Below are 15504 nucleotides of genomic sequence, written 5' to 3' on the forward strand. Positions count from 1 at the left end.
CCCACACAGCCACCCACACAGCCACCCACACAGCCACTCACACAGCCACCCACACAGCCACTCACACAGCCCACCCATACAGCCACTCACACAGCCCACCCATACAGCCACTCACACAGCCCACCCATACAGCCACTCACACAGCCCACCCATACAGCCACTCACACAGCCCACCCATACAGCCACTCACACAGCCCACCCATACAGCCACTCACAGCCCACCCATACAGCCACTCACACAGGCCATCCACCCATACAGCCACTCACACAGCCCACCCACCCACACAGCCACTCACACAGCCCACCCATACAGCCACTCACACAGCCCCCCCACCCATCCACTCACACAGCCAACCCACCCACCCATACAGCCACTGACACAAATACAGCCACTGACACAGCCTACCCACCCACCCAGCCCACTCACACAGCCCACCCACCCATACAGCCACTCACACAGCCCACCCTCCCATACAGCCACTCACACAGCACACCCACCGACACACCAACTCACATACACCTAAAACCCACACACCAACTCACACACACCTAAAACCCATACACCAACTCACACACACACCCAAAACCCATACACCAACTCACACACCCATACAGCCATTCACACAGCCCACCCATACAGCCACACACAACCCACCCATACAGCCATTCACACAGAATACAGCCACTCACACAGCCCCTCACCCACCCATACAGCCAATCACACACCCACCCACTCATCAATACAGCCTCTCATACAGCCACTCACCCATACAGCTACTCACCCATACAGCTACTCGCACACCTTATTCACCCAAACAGCCACTCGCACACCCATACAGCCACTCAGATAGCCACTTTCACTCGAATACAGTCAGTCCCACAGCCACTCAAATGACATATGGTAGATATAGTATCACTCAGTAGTACAGAAAGAATAGTACTTTAACTTGTACAGTATCTTAGTGTTTATATCTTTAAGTCTCAGAAATGTTTACGACACACATTCACTGGATGATGTCATTTGAAATGTTATTGGTTATGTCACTGACCATGTCATGAGTAATATGTGAGGTCTTAAGCAGTGAATTGCGGGGACGTAAGTTATAGTCCGCTCAGTTAACTATAACTGCTGAATTTCTATGGTTTTCTGCGGGTACAATCTGAGTCTAACTATAATTCTACTCCAATCCTCTGTACGTCACACTAATCTACTCTGTACCACTGCACTCTACACCACTATATCCCATTACACTCTGCCACTCTACACAACTGCTCTCTACCCTGCACCACTCCACTCTTCGCCACTTCACTCTACTCTGAAACAATCTACGCCACTCTGCGCCACTCCACTCTATGCGACTGGACTCTACGCCACTCTGCTCTTACCCTAAGCATTCTACACAACTGCACTCTGTCACTGCACTCTATGCCACTGCACTCTACTCTTCATCGCTGTATTCAACTCCATTGCTCTCTACGCCACTCTAAACCACTTCACTCTGACACACTCTTTTTCAGTGGCAAAGATTTAAGAAATGGAATTGATTCAAAGTGGAAAGTTGGTTATCAATGGAGATATCTTGTGGAAGAATATCATTGGTGTTATACCTGGCACCACACCATTAAGACAAGCCTGCAAGAACCTACCTATCTTTTTCTTTCTGTGTTTTTGATCTAACAAGTGACTTTGTGTTTACATTTCTGATAGAGAATTTTAGCTTCGATTCCTCACCTTTTGAATATTCACCAGGCATAAGACTGGATCCAGAAACAGTTCAACAGTACCTCTGCTTCAACACTGTTCCATTCTTGACAAGATGTGTGGAGACTATGTGGGCACCACTTCTGCATTTTGGTGTCCGTTCCTTTCTCTCTGCGTCTGGAGCTCTCTCTCTCTGGTCCCTGAACAGTAACCTCAATATTTTGTCCTAAATATTCTCAGTGTGCTACTGATGTCACCCCCAAAAAACGAAACTTTTGAAGCCCTGTAGGGGTGGTCGCAAACGAATGTCTGTGGCAGATCTCCATCGGGGGTGGCTGAGGTGGAGTCACAACTCCAATGTCTGCAGTGACTACATGTCAAAACCCTAGGGTCAGCTGTGACCGCAAAGCGAAGCTTTACATTGCCAAAAAAAAGTAGATTCTGTGACAAGACTGGTATAGTCGCAATACAAGTCTTGTGTTCGTTCCCAGATCTGTTTCAGCTACATAAGTAGTCAAAGTGGCTCCAGAAGCCGGTCTTAATCAAGATTTAAATCCTCCTCTAAGTCAAAAAGGAAACATAAAAAATCAGAGGGGGACTCTGCACTCTCTTGCATTTGCCCCACCGTATGGGGAGCAGCCACATGGATCTCAGTCTCACTCTCGCAGTAGCTTGACACCAGAGCTGATTCTACAACTCCTTTGTGTAGCCATTCTCCGGCTCTTCTGGTTCTTGCCGACTCCGTCTAGCATGCCTTTTGACCCCAAGGAGCTGAGGCGCCTTCCGTTGGCGGGTTTACCCTCCGCTCCAGTTGCACTCTCCGAGCCTGTCACAACACCCTTTAGTAACCGTCTCCTGCGCCACAGTCCATGCCGGCCACTCGGACTTAGATACAGAATCGATTGATTCAGGATGAGGAGATACCCTAGTACTCTCTGACTAAGAGTCTGCGCTGGTCCGACCTCCACCGAAGCTGTGCCCAACAGTATTCAGGCTCCTCCTTCCCCACTTGCTCTTCCACCTCCACAAGGGAGACCACACCACCTACAATCCTTTTTCGGCACAGACTCGGAAAATGCTTATGACATGGGTGATGAATTCGGCTGAATAGAACAACAAGCGAACCCTGCCAGGGTCAGTTTAAAGGTCCCACAGGGGGATCCTTGCATTTAAACAGGGGTGACAAAGAATAACATATCAGAGCGAACACAGATCGACATACACCTTTCAAGGAAAAATATATATATTTTATTAATCATTAATAGGGCTGGATTGATAGTAAAAAATTCAAAATAGGAGCTAGGGAAAACATAAAATGCCAGTTCATTTAGAATCTGAGATAAATTGTGCTATACAATATTTACAATGACATATATCTATACAAGTCCCACACATTCCCACAGTCATCCACTACAAGTATTCTCACTCACAAACCCAATCAATACACTATTTTACACATTCACACACAGACAATTATAAAGATGCATAACATCCTGCCGAGCAGATTTAACAATGGCTGCTAGGACTGAGATGGTGATATGGAGGCAACATAGGGTAACAAAGATGGTACAACATAGGTTACAAAGGTGCCATCCATATGGGTCACGCCAACGCGCGTTTCGATGCGAGGCCTATTTAGGCTGCACCTTCATCAGGGCGAGGAGGACCATGGGGAGCAGGGACATGTACACTGTGAATGAAGAAAAATGTATTTAATTTTTTTTTTAAAAAGACAACACTCTTATATGCAGTGATGATAGGGTATTCTTCAACATGCTGTTTTTACATGCTCAAGACAATTTCACATCAAGCTTCTGATTTCAGGATAACATTTTATACACAATAGGCGATAAAAAACAGTAGGGAGCTTTTTGGGCATATGGAGTTGGATAGGATAGTTCCAGGTGTATGTCAACGCTCTGGTATGTGGGTGTCACTCGGAGCAGATATGGGCTCCTCTAGGGGGGTGAGTTCACAGGGGCTCAGGCAAACCTTCATTCATACATCAAATTATTCTAAGGGGATAGATCACTATGGGCCAAAGGCCGTTGGTTCTCAGTCCCTGTAGGTGGACTGGGAGGTGGTTAGATTACTGGATCAGAGGAATGAATGATGAGGGGCCGAATCCGACTACTTAAGGGTTACATCAGGTACTTACCAATTTCACACACACTGTGTGGCGGTTATGTGGACGAATCACCTCTGGGTGGAATGACAGGTTCAACTTGAGGAGAAAGCACTGTACAGGTTCGAAGTGCGGCCTTCGGAGGGTTTTTTTTCCCCTTTTTTTTTTCTTCTTTTTTCCTTTTTTTGGTTCCCCCGGGTAGTGGTTTCAGTTTCCAAGGGGCCCGCGAGATGGGAAATTCTGGGCATGATAAGAGAAAGGGGAACAGATCAGGTAAGGTACACCCCGGAGCGTGGGCGGGATAGAAGGGGTGGGGTAGGGTCAAATCTATGGGTTCCGCTCATTCAAACTGATTAGTAGGTTTTAGGTATAGTACACATAGGTACCTGAATTGGGGAGGGGGGAGTCGGATATTTCACGGGCATGCAAGTTCCTTGGTTGTACAGCCGTTCCATTAAGGATATAGAATTTGGGAGAACATCAGAGGGTCGCTCCAGTTCAAGGTGTCATCCCCTGCAGAACACATAATTTGGGTATTTAGCAATACATATTAATGCGGCTGAGGCAGGGGAAAAGCGACACCGACCATGCAGATTTTCTCACAATTGAGTGGTAACAAGTGCGTTCACTGGTAGGGTCCATATATCAGCGAGAGATAAATAGGCAGTAAACAGTGCATTACATAGCTGCTGAAGGAACTCACAGAATTAACGAGTCCAGGTCAGCGTCTTCGAATGAAGGGGCTCAGGTAGAGTCTTTGTAGATAGGGTGGAAATGCTATGAACTGCTGTGTTATGGTCTCCTTCAGGGTGGAGCAGCGAGGTGCACCCTGTATAAAGGACACATGGGTTAGGATTCCTCACAGAGGGAAGCATTTAGCCTAAAGGGAGAGGGATAAAGAGTGGTCTCTTACCTAGAATTGAGGGGGCAGGGGCTCTCAGGACCATCCGTTCCCTCCTGGCAGGGGATACGGGTCGGCGGCGGGAGCGGTCCTGTCGGATGAAATACAAAGAGCGGGTCAGCGAGGTTCAATGGGGGGTATCGGCCTCCTTTCCAAAATCGTCACGCCGTAAGGCAGGCGATCTAAATACCTGATTGGGGAGCGGAAGCACAGACCGCGGAGCGGCGTCCTCTTCAGTGGATACGAAGGCGGAGAGGGTCTCTGGATCACGGGGATTTTATAAGGCTGAATATTCCTAATGGATATCAGGTGTCAGTCCGTGCAAGGAAAGTGCAGACGGACTGAGGCTCTTAGAGGTATAGAACGGCGGCCATGATGGAGCAGGGAAAGGGATCGAAGGAGAGCTCAATTTTAAAGGGACCAAGCGGAAAACCACGGCGGCCATTTCGGAGTGGCTAATCTTTACGTAATGTGGAAAATAGGAGAGTAAACGGCAGAGGTTCTAGTATAGCTGGTGGGAAGTGAACAGCTATGGATGGTAGAGATGTCAACACCTGGGTGGGCCTTATAGTGGAGCAGAATGCCGGGGGCATTCCTCATAGAGACCTAGAGGAGTTAGGTCCCCAGAGGGAATGGGGGGCAGCAGTTCCAGTACGGTCGATAGTGCAGAGGACATGGTATATAGTATATAGGTACGCATGGGGGCCTTATAATAGGGCATTGTACCAAGGGCATTCCTCATTGTGGCCTTTGGCAACTGAGTTAAACATAAATATCCAAAATACCTCCCTTTTTCTGCGGAGGTTGGTGGAATCAACTCCAGGTTGGGCCATGATTTTCTCAAGTATAAACCATCGGAGGTCTTTTTCATTATGGTTTTTATCCAGCCAATGGGAGACCCAGGGGGCAGATGTTTTTTTTGTTTCGGATATTTGATTTGTGCTCTCCAATCCTAAGACGGCATTCCCGTCCCGTTTCTCCAATATATGGGAGATTGCACGGGCAGAGTATCATGTAGACAACATTGGCCGTCCTGCAGTTGGTCATTTTTTTATTTCTGGCCACCGAGATGGTTCGCTCAGTGGTGCTCACTGATTCGCCTACTACTGCATGCGGGCACGCATGGCATGTGCCACATCTATGGTTGCCAAAGATGGGTCCTGGATCGGTAATGGCTTTTTGGTTACTGGTTATTATTTCCATTACTTTGCCCCTGACAAGGTGGTTTTTTAAGTTTCTGTTTCTCCTGAAAGCGAAGATCGGTCGCTTGAGTGGAGTTTGATCTTTTTCCAGATTTAGTAAATGCCAGCTAGAGTTGATGACCTGCCGTATTTTGTGATTCATATTGCTGTGATGAGTCACATACACAAGTTGTTCTGATGAATCCGGTTCCTTGGGGTCAAACATCACATCTCGGTTGGCATATCTTGCTCTTTTAAATGACTCCTTAATAAGTTTTCTCGGGTAGCCACGATGTATAAGTTTCTCCTTTAGGATGTCAGATTGATATAGGTAATCTCTCACATCCGTGCAGTTCCTTCTGATGCGGAGAAACTGACTGTACGGGATGCTGTCTTTTTGGTTCATGGGGTGGAAGCTGGAGTATTGTAGGAGGGTGTTTCTGGCTGTGGGCTTGGTGTATAACGATACCTTTAATAGGTCGTCCTGATGTTCCACCCATAAGTCCAGAAATTCGATCCTCTGAGCGCTGTGATGGCAGGTGAAACGTAGGTTAGGGTCAGCGGCATTGAGCCAAGCGATGAATTCTTCTAGGGATGAATCGTCCCCCTTCCAGATTAGGAAGATATCATCGATAAATCGACGCCAGCTTCGGACATTCTCATGGAAGGGCGCGATTTCGTTGAATATGTTGATGCGTTCAAATTCTCCCATGTAGAGGCAGGCAATGCTGGGTGCACAACTGGCCCCCATGCTGACCCCATTGATCTGTTTGAACAGGGAGTTATTGAATTCAAAGTAATTCTCCTGTAAAACTAGTTCAAGACATTGTAGTATGAATTCCGAGTTGGTTATGTCTGATTTGGCACTCAAGATGTTTTCTATGGTGTCATATGCTCCTCTTTGGGGGATATTAGAGTAGAGTGATTCGACATCGAGAGTTACAAGTAACTCTCGATTGGAGAAATACGGAGTTCCTTCCACAAGGCTGATGAAGTGTCCGGTATCTTTGACGTAGGACTCGAGCTCAATAACCAGGGGTTGGAGGAATCTGTCAATATATTTTGACAGACGCTCAGTGGCCGACCCAATGGTGGAGACTATGGGTCGTAGGGGGGGGTCCTCACAGTTCTTATGTGTTTTGGGGACCCCATATATGATCGGTATCCTGGTGTTGGTGGGTGTGAGGAATTCTGTCTCCGATTCACAGATCCAATTCAAATCCACAGCCTTCGTCACCCTGCCGAGAATTTCTCGTTTCAGTGCAGGTTCGGGATTTTTGGAAACTTTTTGGTAATGCCCAGAGGAGGAGAGGAGGTCATTCATTTTGTTAATGTAGTTGGATGTTTCAAACATAACGTGATGAATTCGCTCAGCCCTGTCAAAACAACAATTGGTATGATGCCTTGAAGGAGGCTTGTTTTCTCGATACCTCCCCTGAAAAAGATCATTTACTCCCACCCAATGGTCCAGCCACTGAGGAATATGCTGCCTATGCCATGAGAATGCGCACGTCCTGAAGTCCTTGAAATCCAGCTACCCACCTTGGAGGTCAAGACTAATGTGCTGACCGAAGTTCTCCAGAGGGAGCAGACATCTTCTGAGACCCTTTTACCATTTAATGAGGCACTAATGGATATCCTATTGGGAGCTTGATACAAACCTTGCTCTCCCCCTGGTGGCCCTGTGTTCCTTTTCCATCACCGTTTCTCTGAATGTGTGGCATTGTAGGCGTCTACTTTTCTGACTACTACCCCTGGAAAGTATATTCCTTTACCAGCATGGCACTCCAATCAGTGAATGCCAGCTGTCACCTGGGATGCTATTCCGATGCCCTTTAGGACTCTATGGCTTAAGTCTTTTTTGGCGTCCCTGAAGATCTCCAGCATGTCCTTCCCCAGGCCATTCAAGATGGTTCTGATGCGGCCAAGTTAACACTTTATTGTGGCTCAGTCCTGATTGGGCGAGCCATTGGCGCCAGTGTCGCCATTCACCGCCATGCGTGGCGGCGATCAACCAGGTTCTCTAGCAATGTCTGTCTGGTCCTGCCTTATGGACATTCCCTTTAACAGGACTCGCGTGCTTGGAGACCAGGATGATTCCACTTTAGAACAATGGTTCCGAAATCAGTACCAACCTTAACCTCTCCTTTTGCTGATTTGGTAGAGCTGTCCTTTACTGCCAGCATGTCCAACCTCATCAAGGAACCCAGCAGTTTTGCCAGTGAGGCCGTGGTGCCTACCATCCCCCTGGCCAAGGGCAGCGGGCAACTAAGTTCCCTGCTCCACCCCCTTGTAGCTCCACCTGCTAAACCACTTTAGCATGCTCTAAAGGGAGCATAACCACCTTGTTGGAAGCAGGATCGGATGATTCTTCCCAGTTTTGCAAGCTAGAATATCAAAGGGGTGGATCCTGTAAATTGTTCACAAGGGATATAGCTTACCCTTCCTCTCTTCTCCAAGGCACCATAAACCACATCGAGCCTCCATCCCCCACCCACCCCAGCATCTGATGGAGAGACCCCTTAGTCCTGTTTTAGACCTGCGCTATATCAATGCGTTCCTCTCGAAGGACACATTTAAGATGCTCACCCTGGCACAGGTCTTGAGCCTGCTGACTGGATGGTGGCGTTGGACCTGCAGGATACCTATTTCCATATACTCTTTCTGCCGGCTCATCGACGCTACCTGCGGTTCGTGGTAAGTCAGGAACCTTTTCAGCTCACTGTGCTCCCCTTTGATCTCAACAGCGCCCCTCAGTTGTTCAAGAAAGCGATGGTGGGGACTCATTTTGCGTTCAGGGGTGCCAGTCTTCCCAACTTGCTGTTGAAGGCATCCTTGCCTAAACAGTTGTCTGCCACCTCCCAGACTACTGCAAACCTCCCGTAATCTTTGGGGTTCACTGTCAGCGTACCGAAGTCACAACTGACTCCTTCTAAGACTCTCTACTTTAGCAGAGCCATTCTGGACATGGTTCGATTTTGTGCCTTTCTTTCGGGAAAGAGAGTCTCTGACATTCTAGCTATGATATAGATCTTTCAGCCTCTGTCCTGGATTTTAATGAGGTCGACTCTGAGACTGCTGGGGCTGATGGCCTCTTGCATCCTGCTGGTCGAGCATGCCATGTGGCATATGCAGGCTCTGCAGTCTCAAGGGGCCAAACTTGAAGGGGACCTCTCTGACCATATTCAGATTTTGGAGGCGACTGCGAAAGATCCGCAGTGGTGGTTAATATACAGTGATTGGATCTGCGGCAGACCCCTCTCACTGTCCTAGCCAGTGTTAGCAGTGGTGACCGATGCATCGCTTCTGGGTTGAAGCAGCCATCTATGCTCTCCCAGAGATGGAAGTCAGAAGCCTCTGGATACCGGTGGACTCCTAGCTCCATATCAACCATATGGAGCTGAGGGTCAAATGCTTGGCATTGAAAGCCTTCCTTTCATCCATCAGGGTGAAGCTTGTAGAGTTGATCATGGACAACACCACTGCCATGTGGTATTTCAAGAAACCGAGCAGGGTGGGGTCATGGACCCTAGGCCTGGAGGTTCTGTACCACTGGAAATTGCTGGATTGCCAAAAATATTCCTGGTGGTGAACCACCTGGCATGCTCTTTGAATACCAGGGTGGTTGACCTCGGCCTTTGACACATAGCGAATCACAAGCAGCAGTTGCATCCAGAGGTGGCACATGGTCTCCGCTGAGATTGGAAGAAGCTGAGATTGGGAGAACCTTGGCTTAATTTATTTTCCACATCCGAAAGCGCTCAATGTCAGCATTTTTAGAGCTTCCAAGTTTTCTCTCTCTCTCTCTCTCTCTCTCTCTCTCTCTCGCTCTCTCGCTCGCTCTTTCTCTCTCTCTCTCTCTTTTTCTCTCTCGCTCGCTCGCTCGCTCTCTTTCTCTCACGCTCTCTCTTTCTCTCTTTCTCTCGCTCTCTCGCTCTCTCGCTCTCTCTTTTTCTCTCTTTCTCTCTTTCTCTTTCTCTCTTTCTCTCTTTCTCTCTTTCTCTCTTTCTCTCTCTCTTCTCCCCCCCCCCCTCATTCCTCCTTAAGTGGAACGTCGGGCTTCTGTATGCTGATACTACTCTTGCCCCAAGTTCTCAAGAAGATTAGGACAGGCTGGACCCAGGTCATCCTAGTGGCTCTGGATTGGGCGTGGAGAGGAAGTTATCTAGAACTCATGTATTGGAGCATCTGTACTCCAATCTGGTAGTCCCTCTGAGAGGATAGGCTGTCGCCGCAGAAAAGCCCGTTTCTGCTCCCAGGCCTTCACAATCTCAACCTTCATGCTTGCTCTATCTTGGCAGCCAGACGTCCCTCAACAAACTGTATACGCCTGTCTTTGGGACAGATTTGTGGCTTGGTGACACTCCGGGTAGATACATCCCTACCAGGCAATTATATTTGATGTTTTGTTATTTGTTTGGCCCTGGCCCAGTACAGCTATGCTCTGGGCACTGTTAAATGGTACCTTTCTGCTTGTTTAACTTTCTTGCGATTGCTGGATCAGCCTTCGTTGTTTGGCTCCATATGTTATGAATTTTTGAAAATGGTTACAGCATCTGTTGTGTCCCTTCCCCCTTTGTCCTGCCATAGTGGGTCCTTCGCTTGGTCCTTGTGGTCCTGATGGGTACTTCCTTCAAGCTGTTTTGCAGCTCCTCAGAGCGGCATCTCACGCTCAAGACAATGTTCCTCGTCAACATTATACCAGCACGGTGGGTGAGTGAACTTCATGTTCGGTGTCACCTTCTTCCCAGACAAACTGGTTCTGCGCACATGAGCATTCTTCTTACCAAAAGTTGTGATGCTGTTCCACATTGGTCAAACCATATCCTGCTGGTGTCCTATGCTATGCCTCTAAGGAGGAGACAATTAATCGCTTGAACCCCAAGAGAGCACTGACCTTTTATAATGATTCTACCAAAGAACACCGTGTGAACGATCAGCTCTTTGTGGGGTTCTCTGGAACGAAAAAGAAGGGAAACCATCTCATACGGGTCCATGCTCGCATTATGATCTGCCACACACTGGCTAAAAAGCAGCTTCTGGAAGAACTGGGTGCTCATTCTACAAGATCCAAACCTGCTACAAGCAGAGACCCTGTCCTAGCCATTTGCCAGGTGGCTACATGGGCGTCCCTCAATTCCTTCACAAAGCACTGATGTATGGATAGTTGGGTCCCACGAGAATGGCATTTTGCCTTCTCAGTTTTGCTTAACTTAGTGGTTTGAGTTGATTCACAGACCCACCTCCAAATAAGTACTGATTTGATATCTATTCAAAAGATGAGGAATCTGCGGCTAGAAGTCTCTATCAGAAGAACAAGTTATTTACCTTCGGTAATGCTATTCCTGGTAGAGGCTCTATCTAGCTGCAGATTCCTCACCGACCCTCATGTCCTTTCTGTTCTGTGACTGAATTTTATACTTTAATAGGATCCCAAGTTCAGGAATCTGCATTAGCACACCAATTTATTTTTGGGGCTCTGCTTCTGGGGTCGCGGACACTCTTGAAAGCATCTGACGTCAGTGCGCAGGAGTGGTGCCTATATAGGCTCCACACTTCATTTCTGGAGCAGAACAATGTTACTGGGGAGGCTCATGGCGCCACCCACCAGTGCACAGAGGTACTACTGACAAGTTTCTAGATCCAGTCTGACACCTGGGAAATAGTTAAACGGTGAGGGATCTATAGCTCAATATTTGTCTCTACTGGAAAGAGACTTATGGAATACAAGTGATTTGTTCTTTAAGATAATAATCGAGCCAGAAATTAGGAATAAAATATTGACATCATCTGACCAGGGTGATGGTAAACTCCATTTTTTAGTATTATATTTTTCCCAAGATAAGGGTTTGAAGTGTATTTCAAGTAGTGGCTATTGGATCTAAAAATTGTTCTATATCAAGCTGCCCCATAGAATCCTACTTATTCTGAGCACTTCAGCCTATGGATATCCAAATGCCGAATTAAATGTTCAAGAAAATGTGTAGTAATAGACCTTCCAAGTGTTTTTGTCAGCTGTTCTTGAAGGCTGGTGACAAAATTGCTTCCAGGCATAGATCACACTTTAATTCATTATATAAAATGGACCATAAAAAGTCAGTCTTGATTGTTGTATATCAAAAGTTAGTGGGGGAAATGTCAGACATGACGAAAGATAGTTTTGATGGCCTTCTGCACCTATATTCCCCAGTCTACAGGCCCACCTAGGTTTAGCATTTGAAAGATACTTTGTTTGCTGTGGCTCATAATACCTTTGCACGCATGCTATTCAGTGTGATTACACTTATGAGACACTGTTTACCAGGTCATCTGGACTTTCCTTTTCTGAGTGAATGAGCTTTATCCCCTTTGGTATAGTAATCCTGCCATGAATATCCATAGAAGCAGATTAGTTCTGAGAACACATTCTACGTTTTTAGAATTTCAGGGAAATCCTTACATATTTATTCTGAGCTGTTTATTTTCTGCCTCTTTTACCCGTTGTTAAGAGGGTAATCTCAATAGGACTATTGGAAGGGCTCTAGTATTAACCCTTTCAGTGCGTCGGATGGCCCCGGCCGCCCAACGTCACAGTGAACGTGTTCGGAGGAAAGCCGGGGGCCATCCGAACCACGCCCATCCTTTATTTCACTTGCACCGCGGTGAAATTCGCTCCGCGGTCAACGGGTTAAAAAAGGATAATCATATGCAAGGGTTTTTTTTAGCCTGTTGAAGTTTGGAATCTTCCATGAACTCCATTGTTTGGTGATTTCTCTTACATGGTTCAGTAGATCACACCACTTGTATTACTGTAGCTTACTGATAAGATAGTAAAGTAGCATTGTGTACAGATCATTGATGCGTCAATTGAAAGCAGTGCCCCGAATCTGTGCACAATGAGGTAAAGGGAGAAAAAGTAAAATGCATGTTACTCTGAAAAAATTATTGATAGGCGCTCCCTTTGGGCGCTAGTAACATGTTGGCATCTAAATTCACCGCTGGATTTTTTACTTTTGATGATAGAGGAATTTGTTGGTTAAAAAGCAGACATTGGGGAGTCTGCATGATGGCCTTTTTAATACTGGTAGTTTAAAGATGGAGTAATGCCCTGTAGATTTTTATTTTCCAGTTCTTATGCCTCATTGCAGTTGAATTTTTCATCCTCGTTTTGTTTGTAGTTAATTTTTAGATCTGGTGTGTGCCACAGGTAAAAAATCATTGGTTTGTCACAATATGTATTTTTCCTACTTCATTCATCAGATATTATGTCCATTTTCACAAAATACCAGCTTTATTAAATCAATCGGGTAAATCGGAACAGGTATGTAGTAGTTTAGACGCAGAGGGTCTGTTATATCTGTGATTACTACTATGATTGACATGAATTAATTGATTTCTAGTTACTTATTGTTTGTAAAATGTGATGTGTAATTTTTCTTTCTATTTTAGATTGGTGTCCAGATTTTCACTAGAAGACCTTGCGATGAACAGCAGAAAAATGGCTTTTGTCCTGATGATGTAATCAAATGTCTTAGGAAATACCCTAGAGCAATTCTGAAATATCTTGAACATTTAGTTCTTGACAGAAGGTTGCAGGTAAGTAATTCCAACATGGGGATTAAGTACACAATAAACTGGCATGCCATGGAAAAGTGAACAATACTGTTAAATCTTAAAATTAAGCTAGGCTATTTTCAAGACATACTAAGGGGAATTGTTTTTATTCAATGAAGTAATCTGTGAATATATATAATATAATATTTATTTATCCTACTGGCAGTCGCCAGTAGGTAGTCCTAGTTAGGACCATGTTTCCATAGGAAAAGCGATTTTTGACATGCCTATATCTTTGCCACAGTTTGATGAATCTTCATGAAATTTACCCCGAAATAAGTGCCCCAGTGGCTCTTGTTTTGCCTGGAAAGTTTCTTGACAATCTGTCAAGCGTGGGCTGAGAAAAAGGGGTGTCGAAAATGTTTTTCCAACTTTCATTTCCATAGAGATTTTTAGGCACGACTACTGCCCGAACCGCTGGACGGAATTAAACCAAATTTGTCAGAAAGGTATTGATAGGGTCCGGAATGAACCCTATTTGAGAAATTGGTAAAAAAATATATATATATTGGGACATGCACAGATCCTCTGAAGATCCGACAGTCCCTGTTCTGAAATGTAATTGGTTGTGTTAATAAGGACAAGGGAACCCAATTGTGTTGGTCAGGGACCTTGAGTATTGGTAAGTTACAAACACAGTTGTCCCTGACAGGGAGAAAACATAGGAAGGGAATGAATATAGACTCTGAATCAGTACTAATATTAAAGCTGTCCCGCCAGACAGGGTTATTTTAATGATGCTTTCAGTTCGAGACACAAAGTAAAGTGGGATACAGTCCTGCATCTAATGCAAAACATGCAACATAAACAAAAACTCAGGCAGGAAGACAAGCTTGTGAACTATACAGAAGATACAATAATCCAAAATGAACAATGACACTGTTAAATTTAAATAGCAAATTGGATAGTGTTTGTGGTGTACTATTAGTCGACGACGGTTCGATCCCGTAAAAACATACTGGGATCATCATCAGGACATTGTATTACATGCCTGAGAAAGATTTTCCTTGTGCAAAGCACATAAGTAAGCGGTCCCTGATGCAGCAGGGTCTCCGGGATGGCAGAACCTGCCATATTGATGTAAAGACAATCCGTGCGTGAATACGCGAGGATTAATGTTAATAAATTATAAAAGCAGGTACGCAGTGGCGGTTCCGAAATGGGAGCAAGCCGCGCTGGATCGCAGTGTGGAGTCCGACCAGGGAGACTGCAGCGCTAGGAGAGTGGCGTTACAATGACCGTCTTCGTATTAGCAAGGGGACAAGGAGGAAATAATCTGGACGGCAATGGCGGGTCCAGAGTTGAGAAAGCTGGCCCAATGACCTGGGTGATCAGAGTTGAGCGCACAGACTCAATCAGTCACTGCGGTCCTGCTTTTATAATTTATTATCATTAATCCTTGTGTATTCACTCACGGATTGTCTTACATCAATAGGACCAGTTCGGTCATCCCGGAGAACGCGCCGCATCAGGGACCGCTTACTTATGTGCTTTGCACACGGCATTCAACCACTTTGAAAAGGAGCATCCTGGCGCACTACTGGTCGGTGAGGGTCATTAGAGGCCAAGAACCCCTATTGCTGTCGCAAGTAAGTCCCCCACAGTGGTATTGCTGAGACCTCCTCGGAGGCCCGCCCCCTTTATCAAACACTCTGCGAAGGTGCCTCCTGGTGCACTCGTGGTTGGGGGATTAAGTCTAGGGGTGATTGCGCCGTTAAACTCTGCTCTGCCGGCGGTTGGGGGAGTTTTTGCCAAACTCTGTGTCCCATGATGAATGGCAAAATTCAGCAAACTCTGCTGGCGGAGCGTAGTTTTCCTGCCAACCCCTATCAGAGACTCGCACACCCACTCACAGACCATGCAGATTCTCATACACCCACTTACAGCCCCACTCCTACTCTCTCACACCCACTTACAAAAATACTCATACACCCACTGAGTCACTCATGCACTCACTAATACACTTGGTGTCAAATATTAGTGGTTACAGTTAGGAAATACT

The 15504-nt window shown here is 46.2% G+C and overlaps 1 protein-coding gene across 1 annotated transcript in view; it reads left to right on the forward strand.

Annotated features, from left to right (window-relative positions):
- Positions 1–15504, forward strand: part of TGFBRAP1 (transforming growth factor beta receptor associated protein 1) — a 200145-nt gene that overhangs the window by 95374 nt on the left and 89267 nt on the right. Inside the window, exon 8 of the mRNA XM_078657996.1 lies at positions 13338–13484. Coding sequence (XP_078514122.1) covers positions 13338–13484 — 147 coding nt within the window. The remainder of the gene's footprint in view (positions 1–13337; positions 13485–15504) is intronic.

Source organism: Lissotriton helveticus, chromosome 8 (assembly GCF_964261635.1).
Source record: "Lissotriton helveticus chromosome 8, aLisHel1.1, whole genome shotgun sequence".
In the NCBI taxonomy this organism is placed as follows: domain Eukaryota; kingdom Metazoa; phylum Chordata; class Amphibia; order Caudata; family Salamandridae; genus Lissotriton; species Lissotriton helveticus.